The 20,388-nt window shown below is 37.8% G+C and overlaps 1 protein-coding gene across 1 annotated transcript; it reads right to left on the minus strand.

The window, feature by feature from the left end:
• LOC109721955 (protein NUCLEAR FUSION DEFECTIVE 6, chloroplastic/mitochondrial-like) lies at positions 17,643-20,162 on the minus strand. Its single transcript, XM_020249787.1, has 3 exons — positions 19,942-20,162; positions 19,047-19,165; positions 17,643-18,009 (listed from the first exon to the last, which is right to left on the minus strand). The coding sequence occupies exons 1-3, from the start codon at positions 20,106-20,108 to the stop codon at positions 17,990-17,992; spliced, it is 306 nt and encodes a 101-aa protein (XP_020105376.1). The 5' UTR covers positions 20,109-20,162; the 3' UTR covers positions 17,643-17,989.

Here is a 20,388-nt window from a genome sequence, read left to right on the forward strand (position 1 = left end):
TCGATGTAGCATGAGGTCGTGTTGGGTTCAGTCATATTTGAAGTGGTGTGAGGCTGATTGGGCTGAGTTACAATCGAGATCTGTAGACGCTGTGTCTGTATACTTTAAATAAATTATTTGTGTATTTCTAACAGCTCAAGCTTTTGGTATTAATGATTAGCACCATCAATCCGATATAATTTGCTGTAGTTCATAACATTTAGTGCTACATCATGTGTGGACGATCAATTCGACTGCCGCACCATACGAATTTCCCTATATACGTAATTTTTGTTCATACTGGTGTATTACATGGGTGCAAATTAATTAGTTCTTTCCTTTTGTGATTAACTACATAAATTAATTATCTAGCTATATATCTATTGCATATTAAGCTTTGAGACAAACATTGAGAGAGAGAGAGAGAGAGAGAGGGACCCCCAATACAATGGTGTGTGAGCCGACAATATTGACTCAAAAGGACATGAGGCTATTTATCTCTTACATATTAAGCTTTAGGAAATATAACAACACACAAAGAGAGAGAGAGAGAGAGAGAGAGAGAGAGAGAGAGAGAGAGACACAATATTGTGTAGTCCACTAGTGCCTCAAAAGGACATGAGAGAGAGAGAGAGAGAGAGAGAGAGAGAGAGAGAGAGAGACCCACCATTTGTGTGATCATCCAATATTGCTTCAAAAGGACATGGGGTGGAGAGAGAGAGAGAGAGAGAGAGAGAGAGCTAGGAAAAAAAAAAGAAAAAAAAGGTGGTCCTACCGAAGGCCCCCGCCAAACGCGGGGAGGCTTCAGAGGAACTCAAGATTCAATATATGTATAGATGGATTGAATAATGCTCAATTCACATTCATAGCCATATCCTTATGTCAGATCCGGATACGAATTCAGATATTGTTCGAATACTAAAGTTCAAATCTATATCCAATAAAAATGGATTCGGATATGGTGCGTTAAAGAAATATGAATACAAATGAAATATCTAAGAAATATAAAAAAATTAAAAACTAACGAAATTATCAATATATATATATATATATATATATATATATATATATATATATATATATATAATCCGTACTATACTCTTATGAGTACGCCTTCGTACTCATAAGTTGTTTTCGATGATAAAGCTTCCGGATCGACGATTCATACCGTTAAACGTTATCTAGAGCAATTAAAACATCTAGAAATCAAATTTTATAATTTTTCGACATCATTTACTTTACGATCAAAATGTCACAAAATTGACAATTTTTAACGGCCGGTATAGGATATTTGCTAGTTTAACAGTGTAAAAGAATCGAAATTGGTTGAACTTTTGATAGAAAATTCTATTCACTACATAGATAAAGAGTAATAACTTCGATCTTAAATTGAAGAATTCGATCATCCATTTTTAAGACGTCGTTCGATTTTGACCATTCATTTTATACCCGCTTGACGAACTCTATTATGATTTTGAAATATTACGAAATTTATTTTCTATAAGTTTCAAATACTCTAGATCATATTTAATGGAGTGGATCGTCGATTCGGAAGCTCAATCATTGAAAACAACTTATGAGTATGAAGGGCTCTATATTTATAAGAGTATAGTAGCCCTAGCATATATATATATATGAGTGAGGCTACTATGCTTCTGGAAGCATAGAGCCTTTTGTGCTTCCAGATCGTTTTTGATGTTGCAACTTTCGAATCGTCGATCGGCTCCGTTGAACTTGATCTAGAGTATTTGAAGTACCTAGAAAATAAATTTTGCAATTTTTCGATATCATTTGCCTAGTGAAGTAAGGGACTCAAAATCAACGGTTGAAAATAAAAATCTTACAAAACGTGATAATATGACATTAAAATTTTAGATCAAAGGTATTGATCTTGTTTTAAATAGTATAAAGAATTTTCTATCAAAATTTCACATGATTTGGATATTTCTACATCGTTAAACTTGCAAACGGCTCACCTCGGCCATTAAAATTATTGATTTTGAACCCTTCGATCACTAGGCAAATGGTATCGAAAAATTACAAAATTTATTTTCTAGATACTTCAAATACTCTAGATTAAGTTTAACGGAGCCGATCGATGATTCGAAAGTCGCAACATCAAAAACGACGTGGAAGCACGGAAGGCTCCGTGCTTCCAGAAGCATAGTAGCCTCACTCTATATATATATATATATATATATAGAACTAGTCTCCTATACTATCTATAGTACTGAGGCTCCAGTACTGTAGTCCCGTTTTCGATCTTAGGGTGTTTAAATCAACGATTCACACCGTTAAAACTGATCTAGGGTATTTAAAGTTTTTAGAAATAAAATTTTATATTTTTTCGACATAGTTTATTTTATGATCAAACCATTTCAAAATTGTCAATTTTCAATGGCTACTATGGCGAGTTTGGAGTTTAACGGTGTAGAAGAACCTAAATTTCTTCAAATTTTGATAGAAAATACTTTAAACTATCTAGATTAAGGTTAACATTCTTGATCTTGAATTTAAAAGTCCTATACTCAAATTTTAAAGTGGTGTATATATATATATATATATATATATATATATATATAGATATATATATATATATAATAACTCGATATTATGAAAATCTTCGTGGTTGGTGAAACACAAAGATTCAAAGATCGGTAACCTAGATGAGGAATTAATGATTATCGGAAACCTGGTTTGTAATAAAATGGATGGTGGTGGATGGTGGTAGTAGAGTTGGGATGTAGAGAGGTAGGTTACCGATTTTTGAGTTTTCGTGGTTGGGGAACCACGAAAACTCTCATGAGAGAGAGAGAGAGAGAGAGAGAGAGAGAGAGAGATATATATATATCCGACGATATGATAGATATCATGGCCTCGAGGCCATGATATCAGAACAAAAAATAGAATCCCACAAGTTTAATTGCTAGGTGTGGCAATTTATACTAGATCCCATATACTTCAAGAATCCTTATTTTAAAATCAAAAAAAGCTGTAGCAAATGAATCATTTATTTAATACAGTTTTACCTGCCACTTTTAACTTATTANTATTATAACTAATTATATGTAAATATTACATAATGGTGACCACTGCTCCATCATGTCCTATATATTATATATTGTGGGGAATTTTAATGTGAAAGTGATGGTCCAGTTTATTTCATGGCCTTGTGTTCATCACGTGTCATGAGTACGCATCAGACACTTTATACTTAGGGAGGAGGATCCAAATTGGACCACATAATCATCATTCCAATTTGTGTTAATTGAACCATTGATTGGTCCCCAAACTTTCTTTTTTCTTTTTTTCTTTTTTTTTCTGATTTTTGGATCTTGGTCCCCCAAACTTTTTTTTATTTTTTTGCAATCAGCTTCCCGTGCAGCCTTTAGTTTCTGCCTCAATTGAGTTCTCACGTTAAAAACGATGTTAATTAACTTTAAGGACAACAGCTTCGTTGGCACGGATTATATATAATATACCAAATCAGTTACATATATCAGCATTAAACCTTATCACGTTGCAATTTTTATTAAAATTAACCAATATTTGCAATAATAGGGGGTTAATTGAAATAAAAACCATGCACCGTACCCTACCAAATAAAAAAACAGGAAGAAGTTTGGGAACCAATGGCACAATTAACCCTGGTAATTTTAGTAATTATCTTTACATATTAATAAAGTAGGTTTTGAGCTTTAAATACAAGATGTTAGGATCTCATTTGGCATTAGTGTTATTATTATTATTATCTAGATAAAAAAGAATATACTTTTGTAAGCTTCTTGTTACCATTAGTTAGCTTGTAATGTAATCTAGCACACTAATTAACTATTACAAAAGGCTTTTTCTTCACAAGGAGTGAAAAAACAGTTGATATCATATGTAATTCCACTTTTGTGTTGCGAAGCAATTACTTTATAGATGCAATAGATTGAAAGAACTCAATCTATCACCTATAGTGACATTTGTTGCACATCATTTATATGAAAAAGCTAAAAAATGTAACAATATAATATATCTAAGGCTCTTTTCGAGCTTATGGACAAAATACATTATAATTACACGTGACAAAAGTGCAAGAATTAATATATAGTGATAACATGTCAAGCAACTAATAATACATGATATTATCAGATATATTCTCTACAGTTCCATCCGAAGACCCAAAAAAGCATATGATATGATTCTGTCCCAACTCTTCTTACTCAGTAGTAAAACAATACTTAATACCAAATGAGCATTAAATTTAATTTTTTCTTTTTTTTTTACTATAGTTTTTCTGTCTAATCCTATCTCCAACTGGGGTCATACATGCAATATAAGGATGGTTGGTGGCTCCAATGCTATCTGTACACTCAAAAAGTGAATGCATGGAATCTTACTTCCCTCCAGTCAAGGGTTAATAATTGACACCAGTCTCATCAAATTTTTTTATTATTAAAAATATATCTACAAGAGTAATTTAAACTCTTGGATTAAAAGGTATAAAATTCGCGCCCAATTTTTGAGTGTATAAGTAGCATTTTCTGTGTGGTATTGGATCATACAAGACTATTCTTACTATTTCCAAGGCAAAATGGTTTAAATTTTGGCTAGAAATGAGATCAGTTTTTTTTTTTTTTTTTTTTTTTGAGAGAGAGAAAGGTAGCATGCTATCCGCTTCGTTTATTTCATTTGAAAATAAACATAGCTGGAAATGTGAATCAACTAGGATTCGAACTTGGGTCTCAGGTACTAACCACCAAGCCTTTTGCCACTTGCGCTAGGGACGGTCGGTAATGAGATTAGGGTTATACATATGAGAGAGAGAGAGAGAGAGAGAATGTAATTACCTGAGCATTATTACCTGTATTCCATTTGAATTTAAAGGGGGAAAATGTCTTTATTAGGTGCATCAAGGGAAAGCATTTGATTGGCTCGAGATATAGATGATGCAGAGCAACTACTACTTAGAACACACATTTCATCATTACCAAATATCACTAATACTATATTTTTTTAATATTCGATTTGAGTAATATCTGATGGTGATTAAGGGTACATGTTGCTTAGATGATGTATGCTGATTTTTTTAAAACAAATTTTTAGAGGATAACTTAACTATACAGGACAAGGAATAGAGAAATGATCCATTGTGGAGTGTCTTTTTCANTACGGTGAACCATTCACCGTGTCCAATTATTTGTATTGGACACGGTGAATGGTTCACCGTGTCCAATACAAATAGCTATTTTGTATTGGACACGGTGAATCATTCACCGTGTCCAATACAAAAATTTTGTATTGAACACGGTGAATGGTTCACCGTGTTCAACTTAACCATCTGGCCCAGCCCCGCCCGCGTGGCGCTGACGTGGCGCTTGCGTGGCGGAGGCAGGGCCATTTTTGCAAATAAATTTTTGACAGGGCCAAATTTAAAAAAAAATTTTGTAAGGGGGCTATTTGCAAAAAAAGCCCAAAATTTAACTTTGGGTTCGGGCCGGGCTTCAAAATTTAGGCCTGAAAAAATTTTGGGCCTATTTGGGCATGTTCAAGCCCGGCTCGAGCCCGACTCAAAAGCCCGATATATTAATTATTAAAATAAAATATTTAATTATATATAGTATAATATTTATTTATAAAAAGAATAAATTATATAATATATCATAGTATATTTATGCGTTATTAATGGTATATACTTATATATATATATATGAGAATATATTATATATTAACAAAATATTTAGTTCCATATTAGGATATATTAAATAGTATTATTATTTATAATTAATTAATTATATATATCTACGAGTAAATATATGGTACATATTATTATACAAATAAAAGTATTTATATATTATATGATAAATGTATAAAATGGGCCTTCACAAAGCCCGATGGGTATTGGGCATTGGGCTTGAGCTTGGGCCGGGCCTTAATTTTCAAACAAAATTAGGTAAAAGCCCGACTCGAAGCCATTTTTTTTGGGGCCGGGCTTGGGCATAGTATTACCTGACCCAAGCCCAGCCCAGTTCCACCCCTACCAAGGGGTTGGTGCTTTTGAGTTTTTAGCCATTGGATGGAGAGATGTAGGGTTGAGATGATGGTGGTAGATGGTGGTAGGTAAAATAATGTTTGGTCCAAAGGCTATTAGTAATTAAGGAGTAGATCCAATGGCTAGAAACTTAGAAACACAAAGTGGTTGGTGCTTCTAAAAGTATTATAGCTCAAATAAATAAATATATATATATATATATATATATATATATATATAAAAGCTTCTTAAATTTTATAAAAAAAATTACCAAATATATATTAAAAAACTTACAAACTCAAAAAAAATAATATTACAAATGAATTAGAAGAGGATGCAACATGTTGAAAATATGTCAAAATCAGCTTTGAATTCTGATAATCAAAATCTGAATCCGAAGCAAAGAATTATATCCAAAGCAAATCAAAATCTGAAATTATTTTTGTTCGAGATCCAAATCCAAGTCGGGTAGTAAAATTCCAACCCACATCTGAAAACTTTTAGATTCATAGCTGAGTGGGATATTATCTGACATATCTTCACCCCTAGCAATCACTTGACGTGGGACCAATGTGTGTTTCAATTCAAATTCAAATTCAAATTCAACATTATATTTTAAAATTTGAATTTCACTTCAAAGTTTGCATTAAAATTCAAAACTTGTAACAAAATTTTTAAAATTTAAATTTAAAATTTGAATTTGAATTTATTTTTAATTAAATTCCATATTAGAATTTTGAATTTAAATTTCAAATCAAAATTTAAATTCTAAATTCGAACTCAAAATTTCAAATTTCAATTTAAATTTAAATTTTAAAGTCAATTTAAAATTTAATAAAATTTTCAATTTTTGTTGAAATTTAAATCTAAATTCATTTTATAATAGTGGGATTTTCGTCTACATACTGATATTTTTGACTTATGACAGTGATAGCCTATTACATTCACTAGTTACTAAACTTTTCTTTTTTCAAAAAGTAACTTTATTTACCGTTTGGTCTAATGCCGGTTTTCATCCACAATACAGAAGTTTGGATCATTTCCTGTCTGCTGCGAGCCGATTTCTTTGACCGCTGACTCGGTGAAAACTCTCATTCGGGAAGCGCACGAGGAGGTAGAGCGGCTACTTTTGATGACCCTCGAAGTTTGTGCCCACTGTCGAGTCAAGTGATTCGGTTGATGAGGGGTCAAATCAACCGAGTTCAATATTACACAATAATTTCGATTCGGCTAGATCAGTCAAGTCTAGAGATTGCATAGTACTTTTTAGTTCGGCTAAAGAGCCGAAATGCTTATATATTGCTTAAAGTTGAAAAATATTTACAGAAGAGGGTGCATCGCTTGGCATACGATCTCAAAGAAAAATCTACTCTAGAAACTACTCATAGAAAAGACAGTAAATGCAGGAAAAGTAAAATGATTACAGATAGATTACTCCTAGAAAGCAGAAAATACAAGGGAAATAGAAATTGGTTGTCTTGTTCATAGAGGAAAAAGACCCCTTTGTCAAGTATGTAACATACCGAAACTCGGTAGAGAATATCGAACTTTACTCAAATTGACTAAAGTGTACGAAAGGAATAGTTGGACAAAGTCCATTTAACATTCCGAAAATGTTGGAAGGGTTAAAGTTGAGTTCCAAGGGATTTGAAAAGGTTTTAGCATTGCTCGGCGCGAATTGGAGTCGAAACAATGCGAGATTGAAGTTCGGGAGCTTTCGAATGTTTCAGTACGCGTTAGGCGCGAAAACGGAACCCGAAAAGCTATGTGGGACCATGGACTAAATCCGGCATAAACGTGGATGAAAAGATGATTGAAACACGCTCGAAAACATGTTTTGGGGGTCACGGTGTGATTTGAGATGAATCGGAGGCCTAACGAGCAAAAACGAGTGAGAACGGAGAAAAGCTAAAAAAAAATTGGCTAAGTCCTGAAAAGGCTGTTAACCGGTGACAGATTAAAAGTGTACCGGTACACAGTGTAAAAAAATCCAAGAAGCTGCTCTCGGGTTTGGTTCTGCGAGATCGTGTTACCGGTGACACCCCTGATGTGTACCGGTACACAATGCTGCGAAAACAGCAGGTTGGTCTGTTGCAAATGTGAAAAGAAGGAGGGCTTATTTGCAAATGTAACAGCCTATATAAGCCCCCAACCCCTCTTTTCTCTTGTTCCCAGCCGAGAACTCTTCTCCTCTCCTATTTTCTCGCTCTTTCTCTAGAAACTCTACTCTAAGGTGGAAATGAGGAGATCAAGAGGAAGATTTGGAGGAGATTTTGGAGATTGAAAGATCTAAAACTCTCCTACAAGGTAGAGCTTGTGGAGTCCATAGGCTAAGGTGAGGTTTCTTCTAAGATTGATCTTAGGGTTTGGTTTTGTACCCTAGAATATTTGGTTTTGATCTTCTTACATGAGATGAAACCTAGTAGTGGCCATGGAACACATGAAAACCATATTTTCTTTATGGTGCTCTCATGGTGGATTTCTAAGATTTGTTCTAAACATCCTAAGAATGGTTTAAATGGTTCTAGATGGGTTCCTAGAGGTTCAACAAGCTTGCATTTGCTTGTTTTAGAGATCAAAATTGTATATTGGCCAAATGATATTGTCAGGGCACCAAAATTAGAATTTTTGTCATAGATGGGTTTAAATATAAATTGACCCTATGTAAACCTAATTGAAGGTATTTCTGACGCGTTGGCGAAGTCGGTTCGGCGATTTATCGAGCCGACGCGAAGATATTGAAGAAACGGACGTTTTGGCTTCGTTTCCGCCTGGAGGGCCGAGGCGACGTTCAAAAATCACGAGAACGGATCCGGAGCATCGTGACATCAAGTTATAGACTTTTAATTTTCGGATTGCGGATTGGTGGCCGTTTGGTGGTTGAGTGCGAGTTCGGGCCGAACCGGGCAACGGGTGCCGCGGGAAGCTGATTGCAAGTGACTACAAGTAATCGGAAAGCGATTTGAGGTGGGTTGTGCTCACCAAAGCGACTAGGTCGCCTTCATGTCGAAGTTCTCTTGTGTTTGAAAGGAAAGAAAAGGATTGGAGTTTGCACTTTTATAAAGTGTTGCAACAATTGCAAATAACCCCCCCTATATTTTACTCATCACAACCAGTCAAAACTGGCATTTCGTGACACTGCATATCAGTACTCGAACTAGCGTACAGGTACATGGGCATTCAGTTCCGGTACGTAGGTTTTCAGTTCCGCAAAACCCGAACATTGGATTTCCAGATTTTCTATTACGTATCGGTACCTAAATTTTCATACTGATACTCAATACGAATTCTGTAGCTCCCATACTGGTACTCAGACTTCAGTTCCTCAAAACGAGAGAGCTAGTTTCTCACCATTTTGTATTGCGTGCTGATACTCAGATTCCAGTACCGGTACTCAATACAAAATCTGCAACTCTGGCAGATTTAGCCTTTCGGAGTCCGTTTTCGCACCTAGTTTGCGCTGAAACACTTGAATAACCCCGAAACCTCGCCAGAACTATTCAAATAGCCTTCTAGGCCACTTTCCACTAGAACTTCATAATTTGTAGAATTCAATGCTCTACAGCAGCGGGGCAGTTCAACAGCACCAACAACAAGGCAATTGCAGCAGTGGTAAGAAATAGCTACCCTCTTCATCATCTCCTTACCTTTCTTCTTCTCCCACACTGCTAGTAGTTGCGGCAAGAGGTGAAATAGCAGCAGGAGCTGTAATATACCGAACTTCTATAGTCATGAAGTTTCGGTGGATGTTAAAAGCTATTAGCATTGTCCCGGTGAAGTTCGGGAACGTTTGAGTGTTTTTGGTACGCGTCGGGTGCAAAAACAGAACTCGAAAAGCTTTGATTGCACTTTGGTCTAAATCCGGCAAAGCGTGGGTGAAAAGATGGTTTGAATGCGCTCGAAAACATGTTTTAGGGGTCTCGGTACGATTAGAGACGAATCAAAGACCCAACAAGCAAAAATGAGCGAAAACGAAGCAAAAAACGGAGAAAAGGCTGAAATTGCTAAAAATTTGGCTAAGTCCTGAAATTCTGGGCTGGTGGACCTACGGGGTCCGGACCTTGAGTGCAAGGTCCAGACCCTGAGCTCGAAAATTGCCCAGTTTGAGCAGGGGTAGTTTGGTAAATTGTGGGGGGTTGCTTTTAAAAAGGGGCTACACCCCTTTCTTCTTCCTCCCACAGCCAACACAACACAACACACACACACTAAGGTAGAGAGAGAAGCTCTCCTCTCTCTCTAGATTGCTCTCTCCTCTCTCTAGATCTCTCTCTCAAATTCGGAGGGTTGGTGGAGAATGAGCTTGGGAACGCGTTGGGAGCGACGGATCGAGTCCTCGTGCGTCCGGTGGAGCGGGGTGCTTTCGACTAGGCGTTCGCAAATTGGTAAGAGTTTGGAATTTTGTTTAAATCCTTGATGTATGATATTCTAGTTGTCTCTAGAGTAGTCTAAGTATGTTACTCCATGTATTTTTGGGGTATTTGGAGAAGCGAGAAACCTAGGGCTTAGAGTTGGGGGTTTTGGGATTTATGGGTTTTGATCTCATTTAACCCCATACTTCTCTAATTGAAGGTTAGAGATGGGCCCTTGGTGACTCTAGATTGCGGATTGTTAGGCGTTTGGCGATCGATTGTGAGTTGGAGCCGAACCAGACGATGTGTGCCGCGGGAGCCCGATTGCAAGTGTCGACAAACAATCGGAGAGCGTTAAAAGGTGGGTTGTGCTTCACCGAAGCGATTAGGTCGCTTCCATGCCAAAGTGAAGTGTGTTTCGTTATCGATGCATATAGTGGTAGTTAATTGCCAAGTAAATGAATGCATAAGATAGATGCTAAGTGAATGCATGAGCTAAATGCTAAATGAATGTATAAGATATATGCTAAGTGAATGCATGAGCTAAATGCTAAATCAATGTATAAAATATACGCTAATAATGATTGCATGTGATAGATGCTAGTAAATGCATGAGATATATGCTAATAAAGAATGCATGAGATATATTGACTACCATTGAATGATAAAGACATAGGCATGAGTAAGCATATAGGATATGTATGCCTAGATGTGAATGTTGAATCGTGGACGATGAACTTGAGAAAGAATAAAGAACTTGACAAGTGTGGCATGTAAAGAATCCTAAGTGTGGATAATTAGGATAACAAGTATCATGAGTGGTATTGAAACCTAGTGTATTGAACATAGGTAAATCATGAGTGGCATTGAACCTAGTGGCATTGAACATAAGTAGAGAATTGAACCTAGAGTCAAGTAAACCTAGGTTATGAGATGAGCGGCATTGAACCTAGAGTCAAATGAACCTAGGTAGCAAAGAACATTGGACATAGATAGGTCGACATTATAAGGTGAGACCAACCCTTGAGCTATGGAAAGTGGATTCCGGAATACCGGCTGCGAGTGTAGCGGCTACTAGTGCAGTGTATGAGACTTGCGACTGAGTGCAAGTGAATCATAACTACGGGTATGTGTGGTTCTCCTCGCCCGACAGTAATTCAACGGGTATATGTAGTTCTCCTCGCCCGTAGGTCCGTTGAGCGACTTGTTGTCCGAGGTTCAACGGTATATCCTCACCCTATGAGTAGACCTACAGTCGAGAGGAGTTAAGGCTGAGGTGCATGTGAGACGTCCCTCGCCTCGAGCCTGACTGAGCGTGGATTATCCGCGGTTGATTGACTCAAGACCGAGTCGGGTGGCATAGTTGGCTAAGGTAAAAGTAACCTTAGGAAAGAATTGCAAAGAATAAAGTATGGCAAATGAGCATAGTATAGCTAAGATAAGAGTGTCCTTGGCAAAGAATAAAGAATGGCTAGTAATAAAGAGTTGCGAATAATAATAAAGAATGGCTAGTAATAAAGAGTTACGAATAATAATAAAGAATGGCAAACGATAGAGAGTAGAATCAAGTGATCTACTTACATGAGTTGCATGATTCGCATGTTGCATGTTGTGAGGCATATGGATACGTTAAATACTTGCATAAATTATTTGTGGATATCTGTGGACTAACATGTTACAGTGCCTCCTTTAGACCTGGTGGGTCGAGCTCTTCCCTTTGATGGCCGTATCCACTGGGAACTATGAGTATAGTTCTCACCCCACGTTGCTTTGGGGGTTTCAGGTCTGCACGTGAGCGGCGCGGCGGCGCGAGGAAAGGGCGTAACTCCGTAGATAGCGCCCTACCACTGAGACCAGAGATAGCAGTACCCCAAGTCGGCTTAGCTTAAGGGTATAGAAAAGAAAAGATAAGAATGTATAAAGTGTAAAAACTAGATTGTATTTGGAAGCTAAAAAGAATTAAGAATGTAATATGTCACGCCCCGGGACCGATACCAATTTGGGCCGGCCCGAGCACGTCAAACAGACGCCGAAAGGACAGAGTTTTTCCTGTCCGCCCAAGGCTCATCACCTGTACATTTTCAAGTAGAGAAAAGCACTAGCGGAAACATACAAATACGGCTTACACGAGGGTAAGTAATAACCATGAGTGAAAGAAAGGAAACTAAACAACTACACAAGTACTATAATTCAACTTTTGATCATATACATTTCATTCAACTTTCACATTCTTTGCATCATCTCTTATTACATCACATTTGCTCAAAATGAAACATTACATTCTTTTCTCTCATTTGCTTTATACATAAACATCTTCAAATACAAAAAAAGATACATGGTAGGCTACTAACAAAATGTAAACCCGACTTGGGTAGTCACTGTCTATGGCGTGATACCTTTACCGCGGTGGCTCGCCGGCTCGCTCGGTCCCGGCTCTGTGGAAATAGTGGGGTGAGAACTACAACGAAATTCCCAGTGAGTTCGGCCCCAATCTCACCGACTTTCCCACTAGGTCTAACTCAGGCATAATAGAAAGAAAGCAGATAAGTAACCAACTATACAAATGCGACTAATATGCCTGAACAATGCTATCAATAAAGATGCTCAATATAACTCATGAAGAATGCACGATCTTTGTTCTTTGTTCTTTATTCTTTGTTCAATCTCAAGGCTAACCCGGGGATATCGCCTCATTAACTCACCAACTCAAAATCCATGATCGCGGGCCCTCAGCTTCTTCCCGCTAGGACCGTCCTCCGGGGAACAGCACCAACCCAGTGATGACAAACTCCGGAGCGCATCGCCCGAGGGGGAGCGACCACCCTCGAGCAAGGACTTATAGCGAGTATGATCAATCCTTAACTCTAAGCATGTTCAGTTCAATCTGTTCCTTAACTCTAAGGAATTTATGCACAAATGACCCTTAGCTCTAAGGTTGTATGTCATCGTGTCTCAATCTTATGTTCTATGCATTCTTTACTTTGACCATGTCACTATACTAACTCTAGTGTTCTTTGCATTCTTTACTTTCATCATATCTTTACACTAACTCTAGTGTTCTTTATGCCACACATTTAATGCTATCTCTAGCCATTGTTTTTTATGCCACATTTTGTTGCTAACTCTAGCAATTATCATTCTTTAATGCCACACCTTTATTCTCTTTGATGCCACACACTAGCTCTAATGTTCTTTACGTCATACGTCGTGCTAACTTTAGCTTTCATTCTCAACATTACATTGTCCTCATGTCATATGTCACTAGTTCTTTAACTTTACTAAGCTCTTACCTCTTTTTACATGCACATATAGGGTTATTACATTCTTTATTGGTTCTCAACCATTATGATGCACCAGAACTCACACAATGCAAACATTCACATATTTATAATCTTATTACCCTACTATGCATGCAACAATTATATATGTATGCTCAAGAAGTGACACATTAGATATAAAGGGAATTCCAACAAGTTTGGAGAGCACCACACACCTTGTAGGCTTACTTAGGTGCTACGGTGAATTTCTTGAAATTTTTAGCCGCCTAGTTCGCTACCTCTGGCAAAACGAAGCCAAATTAGGCCTTTTTGCTCATAACTTTACATAGGCTTTTCGTAACGTCAATCCGAGCGCACCAACGCGTTCATTTGATCCCCAATTAGGTTTCTAGAGGATCAATTTCACTTTGAAACCCTCACAAGCAAAAGCCCCAATTTGAGTGCCCTAGCTCCAACACATGTATCAAACCTAGGGTTTGATCTCATTAGGAAGCAAAAGAGAGCTTAATCTACTCAAGAGATCCCATTAAAGCCATTCTTATCTCAATCCAAATCCTAGTTTGGGTTCTACCATGAGAGGGGAAGAAGCTTACCTTGTAGGCTTTCCTTTCTTCAAGCTAGAGATGAGGGAGAGGGAGTTAGTTCACTCCTTCTTCTTCTCCATCTTTTTCTTCTTCTTCTTCTCTTTCTTTCCTTTTCTTTCCTTTTCTTCTTCCTCTTCTTTCTTATCTTCTAGAGAGAGAATGAGAGAAAGTTCAGAGGGTGAGAGAATGAGAGATAGAACCCTCATAACCCCTCAACATAACCCAAATATTGCATAAATGCAAATAAGCCCCTCAACTTTTATTCCATTACACAGCTCGGACTGGGCCATTTTCGTGCTCGGGGATCGGTCTCCCCGACATGGGACCGGTCCCAGAGAGCTCTCCCCGCGGGCAGCCAGGGCCCCCGCGCAATGCAACCGGTCTCTCTCATAGGGACCGGTCTCTCGGGGACCGGTCTCTCCCTGCAGGGACCGGTTCTCGAGAGCAGGTTTTCTGAAACTTAGCCAAATTTTTCCCTTTCTTATTTTTCACGCGTACGGGGACCGGTCTCTCCTTCAAGGACCGGTCCCCGAGAGCTCAAAACCTGCAGAATGCAGATTTTTTATTCTTATGCTCTCGAAAATCTCCCACAATGCACTTTTACTCATTTTAACGCCTTCGGACTTTCCGAAGTGTACCAACCTCGTACTTTGGTCAATTTGACTAAAGTTCGATATTTATTTTCCTAATTTTCGGTATATTACATAATATGTAAAGTGAATGTGGGTTAAATGCTTGTAATAATTAGCATTTATGTCTTTGATACCTTCCTTATGCAATCTATGTATGAAATCTGTTCCTGGTCGGAACCTCGTGATTTGTACTGTTGCGATGTCTTGGACGTACAAGGAAAATTCTGTCTGCGGTACAGGGGAAACCCTGTTCGTTCGGCGGTCTGTTGGCATGCCCGAATCCGACCAAAGAGGCGGGTCTCGGGGCGTAACAGGAGCTGCTGTCAGCAACAACTGCAGCAAAGTAACAACTACAACAAAGTTGACAGCAATAGTGTGGGATTGCAGCAGGATAGCTTCAAGGTAGATCCAATAGGGAAATTGAAATCCTCAATTTCAAAATTAAGGGTTAATTGGAGAAGAAGGGAGTGTTGGGACCTAGCTTGCAGTTTTCTTTAGCTGGAATTTCAGGTTAGTAAATCTAAATTTGAGTTAGGATTGAGAATTGTGTTGATTTTTGGACTCTTGTTGGAGGATCATTGATTCTTTTGATTCTAGTGAAGGGAAGAAGCTTGTGGACTTACTTCTTCGACCGCATTACAAGTTAGTAATAAGTGTTTAATTAGTGAATTTTCCACTGTAATGCTGAAATCTGGGTGTTGATTGGATTTTGTTAAATTTCTTCATCGTCTCATCAAGCTGGACTTTTAGAGGCTAGTTGCTATTTTTTTTTGAGAGATAGGTAGCACGCTACCCGCTTCGTTTATTTTATTTAGAAATAAACTTAGCTGGAAATGTGAATCAACTAGGATTCGAACTTGGGTCTCGGGTACCAACCATCAAGCCCTTTGCCACTTGCTCTAGGGACGGTTATTTTATACTACATCTCTTGTTGATTGAGAGTCATCCTTAGACTGAGCTTGACGGTTAGTTGAATTAAATTCGAAGAAAATCTGAAATTTAAGCGGAATTGGATTTCTTAGTGATTTTTCGGACTTCGAGTGTCCTAACAGGTTTTGGGCTGAAGTTTTCTGGACTTTGGAGTCCTTGCTGATTTCCTGAGCTAAATTTTTTGCCGTGGTTGGACTAGCAATTGGAGGTGGGTTAAATTTACTGAAAACGGCGGTTAACCTATTATGTCAACCAAAATTCTGCATACATGCTTTTAATTGTCAACTTAAAAGTTCTAGCTTAGAATTATTGAAGTTGCACATGAGATGCTAAAATTCTAACCTTGAACATATCGAACCTGCTTGTAGAGAATTTTCTATAGTGAAATTAAACTCTACACATGCATAAAACTTGCACTATGTCTTTTTGATGCTCCATCGTTACAATTTAGTTTCGTTAGCTGCTTTTACCTATTTTTTATTCTAATTAGAGGGTTGTGAATATTCGGATTAGTGTAGAATGACTTTACGCTCGTATTGAGGGGCTGAGTGACTTTTTTCAGCAAACAGTTTTTCGAGTTATATAGTAGGGTGCCGTTTAGGTTAACAATGGGCTTGAATCATTGAGTTTTGTAATGGATTTGGGACACATGGGTTATAGTTTTATGATCTGTTTAGTCATTTGTATCGACTACAACCTGCATGAGCCAAAATTTAAACTCGACAAAGACTACATTTTTTGCTCGGCTGGTAGCTGTCCCAAGTGCCGCTCCAAAGTGAGGCTTTATGTGTTGGTGTTGCAACAGCCCTTTTGAGCGATCTACCTTTGACCACCCACCTTGAGGGTGGTGCCGTGGTAGTAGGTTGGTGCTGGTTTGACCGGACCTTAGAGGCGGTCTTTTGGATTGGGTTTGAATAGTGAGTCCTCAATTAGTAGTTGATGCATTCATTTATAGGTTTTACTTTTATTTTGAGCACTAGTAGTATAGAAGCATAATAAAGGTAGATTCTTTTCCAGCTACTATTTTTAACTTTTATACTTATCCGGTTCTTTACTTCTCACTCTCGTAGACCTAGTGGGTAGGCCATCGACGTCGATGATGGTACCTACTGAGGATTAATTATTTTAGCAATTTTTGCGTCCTCTTGTTACCGATCGAGGTAAGGAAGTGATGAGCTAGTTCTTTATTTTCTTATACTGGCTGAGCTAGAGTACACATGTTAGCTAGTTTAGGAAGAGTAGTTCGTTATACATACCAAATCGACCAGTGAACTTATGTTTATGTATTTTCTCTCAAGTACGAAAGGTGGTATTGGTGTTTGATGGACAGCAGTTTTATTTTAGCTCTGCTAGCTTTTATTTTGTATACGATACTTCCTTCGCTTCACTTGCACAGGGCTGCTGCACTTGCACAGGGCTTTCTGTGCATGCCACGGACCTATTGGCGAGCCCAAATTCAGTCGCAACATGAGAGGTGACATTTATTAAATTAATTAAATCAAAATTTTAAAATTTGAGCTGTAATCAAACTATAAACGAGCCAGCACAGCTTAGTACACTAATCAAGCTAACAAACTAAATGCAAGCTGGCTTGTGAAAGTGCGAGCTAATCACCAGGTAAATTTTCCTAGCTCGTCAACAGCACAAGCTGAACACGAACAGGTCTCTAATTTTTTGATGAAACTGCAGAAATCATATATTGATCAAATGGGCAAAATATTTTTCCATCACATTTTCGTACCATATCTTGTAATGGGGAACAGTGAAGTATCACATTTTGCTACGAACAATTTGAACCTTCACAGATTGTTGAATCAAGCAAAGCATAGCCTTCCCACGAGTACGTGTGGAGAGCACAAATCATACATCATTAATATCAAGTTAAGGAAAATATAGAGAACACAAAATCATACAGCATGGTCTCAAGTTGGAAAAAAAAAAATCACCAGAACCAGTCACTTGGTTAAATTCATAACTGAAGTCCAAAATGATTGATAAAAATATACTTCAGTTGGACCCAAAAAAACATCATGAACAAAAGCAAGGAGAGCTCAATTTGCCCGTGGACTAATGAGTGAAACACTTTGAAAAGCGATATAAATATCTCCATTGCTACTCAAGGAAGTATTCTTCTACATTTTAAACATATTATTGGAGTTGTGATGAAATCAAAAAACTATTGAGAAGTGAATCCTTGCGCATGCTTCGGACTTCTATGATGCTATAGAGGCGTTGCAAACCCTACAAGAGATTGTTACCAAGATAAATTTGATTAAACATTTAGATAAGAGAATAACAGCAAGAAGAGCATATTGTATAGTGTATACAAAACGAAAAAAAAGTAATGAAGTTATGAATGTTAGTGCACGTGCTTGAAGTTCATAGTCGTACAAATTGGAATTATTGAAGTACTTCACAAGGCAAGATTTGGAGACACCCTTATGAGAGATTAAATTACATGTTCAGAGTAAAATATCAATTATGTATTCTCCAGAGAAAAGATAACTGTTCATCTATAAGTATAACATTTCTAGATGTAACGAGGAAAAAGAAATTCATATGAGGGCACAGATGTCAATCAAAAGGCAACAAAGAAAACATTCCAAAGGCCAGCAAATTCAATGACTATAATATCGCTGCTTTTACTAGAATAGATGTCACACATCTTACGTTCAAAATAACATCTAGTTGTAAACGTTACAATTACAATATCATTTAGACGAGCTTTAAAAACAAAAGCTATCATTCTTTGAGTAAAATACAAACTTGCCTAAACTTCTATTGGTACATATCATCATCACTAGCGACGCCAGATCCAGATCATAAATACAATCAAACCAAACTGTAGCAGAAGGTGGACAAGTGGGCAGTTTGGGTTGGGAACTAACAAGGGGGGTTGACTCATGATTTTAGTTTGAAGAAACTAGGTAGGAAAAGATAAACAACAAAGTAATAAGGCTTAAGCACAAGGTAAACCTTTTAACAGCCATAGGATTACACCTATCACAATATCGACAACTACATAAATGCACTGGGATTCACCTATCTCGATATTGACAACTGCATTAATGTTTGTAAACCAAAACTAACGCACGAAGGGATTGAATGAGGCAGACAAGATAAACAGTTCGTGCTGAAACATGTGAACGATATTAAAGAACAAATGCAAGAATTTCTAAAGCACTATGGCACATGGATCGAAACCCACAATGCAACTTTCCTGCATAAATGCACTAAAATAAAAGAAATGGGAAAAGAAAAGGAAAACAAACAATAACCTTCCGAAAGCCAAGCCCAACCACCAGGCTTCATAGAAAGCATAGAAGTGAGCAATGCAGAAGCAGTAATGCTGTGAAGCGGCATCAAAGATTGAGCACAACCCAATTCCACAGGAAGCCTACAAAATGCAACAAAGACATATAAATATGGATTCGATCGTAACAAGCCAACAAACAATGAGATAAATCATACAGGCAAACGAACAAACGATTCTAATGAACAAACAACCGGTGACCAAATAGAAAAAAGGAACAATCATACTAAACAAAGAATCAGCAACAAAGTAAAATATTTAAAATCGTAGGCAAGTAAGCTCTTAACTAAGAAATGTCGTACCATGTAGATTTTGATGTCTCCAGAAACAGATCTAGAAACTAATTCAAGCTTACTTGTGCTGAGAGATACCAATACTTTAATGGGTACGTGCTATAACAAAATGAAATGCTTTACGAAACAAAGAACATGAAATGAATCTCCTAGATTAAAAATTTTAAGAGCAACGGGACAAGAAAAGCAGTTATACATTCAAATCTTTGGGGCGAAATATCACAAATTAGTAAGAGGAAAGGGGAGTACCACAAACTAGTAAAGGAGACAGCTTTAGCTCAGTCGTGCTTTAGATAGAACGAAGTACATTTGATGTGCATGTGCATCTCCAAGATTAAAAGACAAAAAGAACAAAGGTACGTAAATAACACTTCTCCATTCCAATTTGCAGGGGCGAAAAATCGTAAATAAGCAAAAGTAACCCAAGAACACATCATATAACCACTATAACTAATAAAAATTGAAAATCCTTTCCTGAATATCAGCAAAATGGCTATGATTCCCAACAACAAAAACCAACTGAAATGGGAAAAAAGGGCCAAAAAAGGGACAAAGAGTCGCTTATACCTAGAGATCGTTAATGGAAGCCTCCGCCGAGAGGATCGGGCGAAGGTCGAAGTAGGCGGAGAAGAGAAGGGTTTGGAGCTCCCCATGAAGAAGAGGCTCCTCGAAGAAGAAGAAGAAGAGCGGAGGCTTCGGAGAGCTCTTCGAGCTCCGCCCATGGCCGCCGCCATTTTCGCCCTCTCTCTCTCTCTCTCTCTCTCTCTCTCTCGTAGTGTTAAGATGTTTCGCGGAGGAGCGCAACATCCCGAGTTGTAACCCCCTGTAGGTTTTTATTATTTAATCGTGAGCGTTCGTTTTTGGTGATCACCCTGATCTGAGTGTGGTGTGGATCATTGTGGGAGAAAACCCTAGTCGGTATACGTATTTTCGTAGGCTCGGATCAGACTCGAGACCGTGTCGGGTCGCATTACTAGGCCCCGACTCATCCAGACCCATTTTTCTATTTATTTT

Source organism: Ananas comosus, linkage group 16 (genome assembly GCF_001540865.1).
Source record: "Ananas comosus cultivar F153 linkage group 16, ASM154086v1, whole genome shotgun sequence".
NCBI lineage: Eukaryota > Viridiplantae > Streptophyta > Magnoliopsida > Poales > Bromeliaceae > Ananas > Ananas comosus.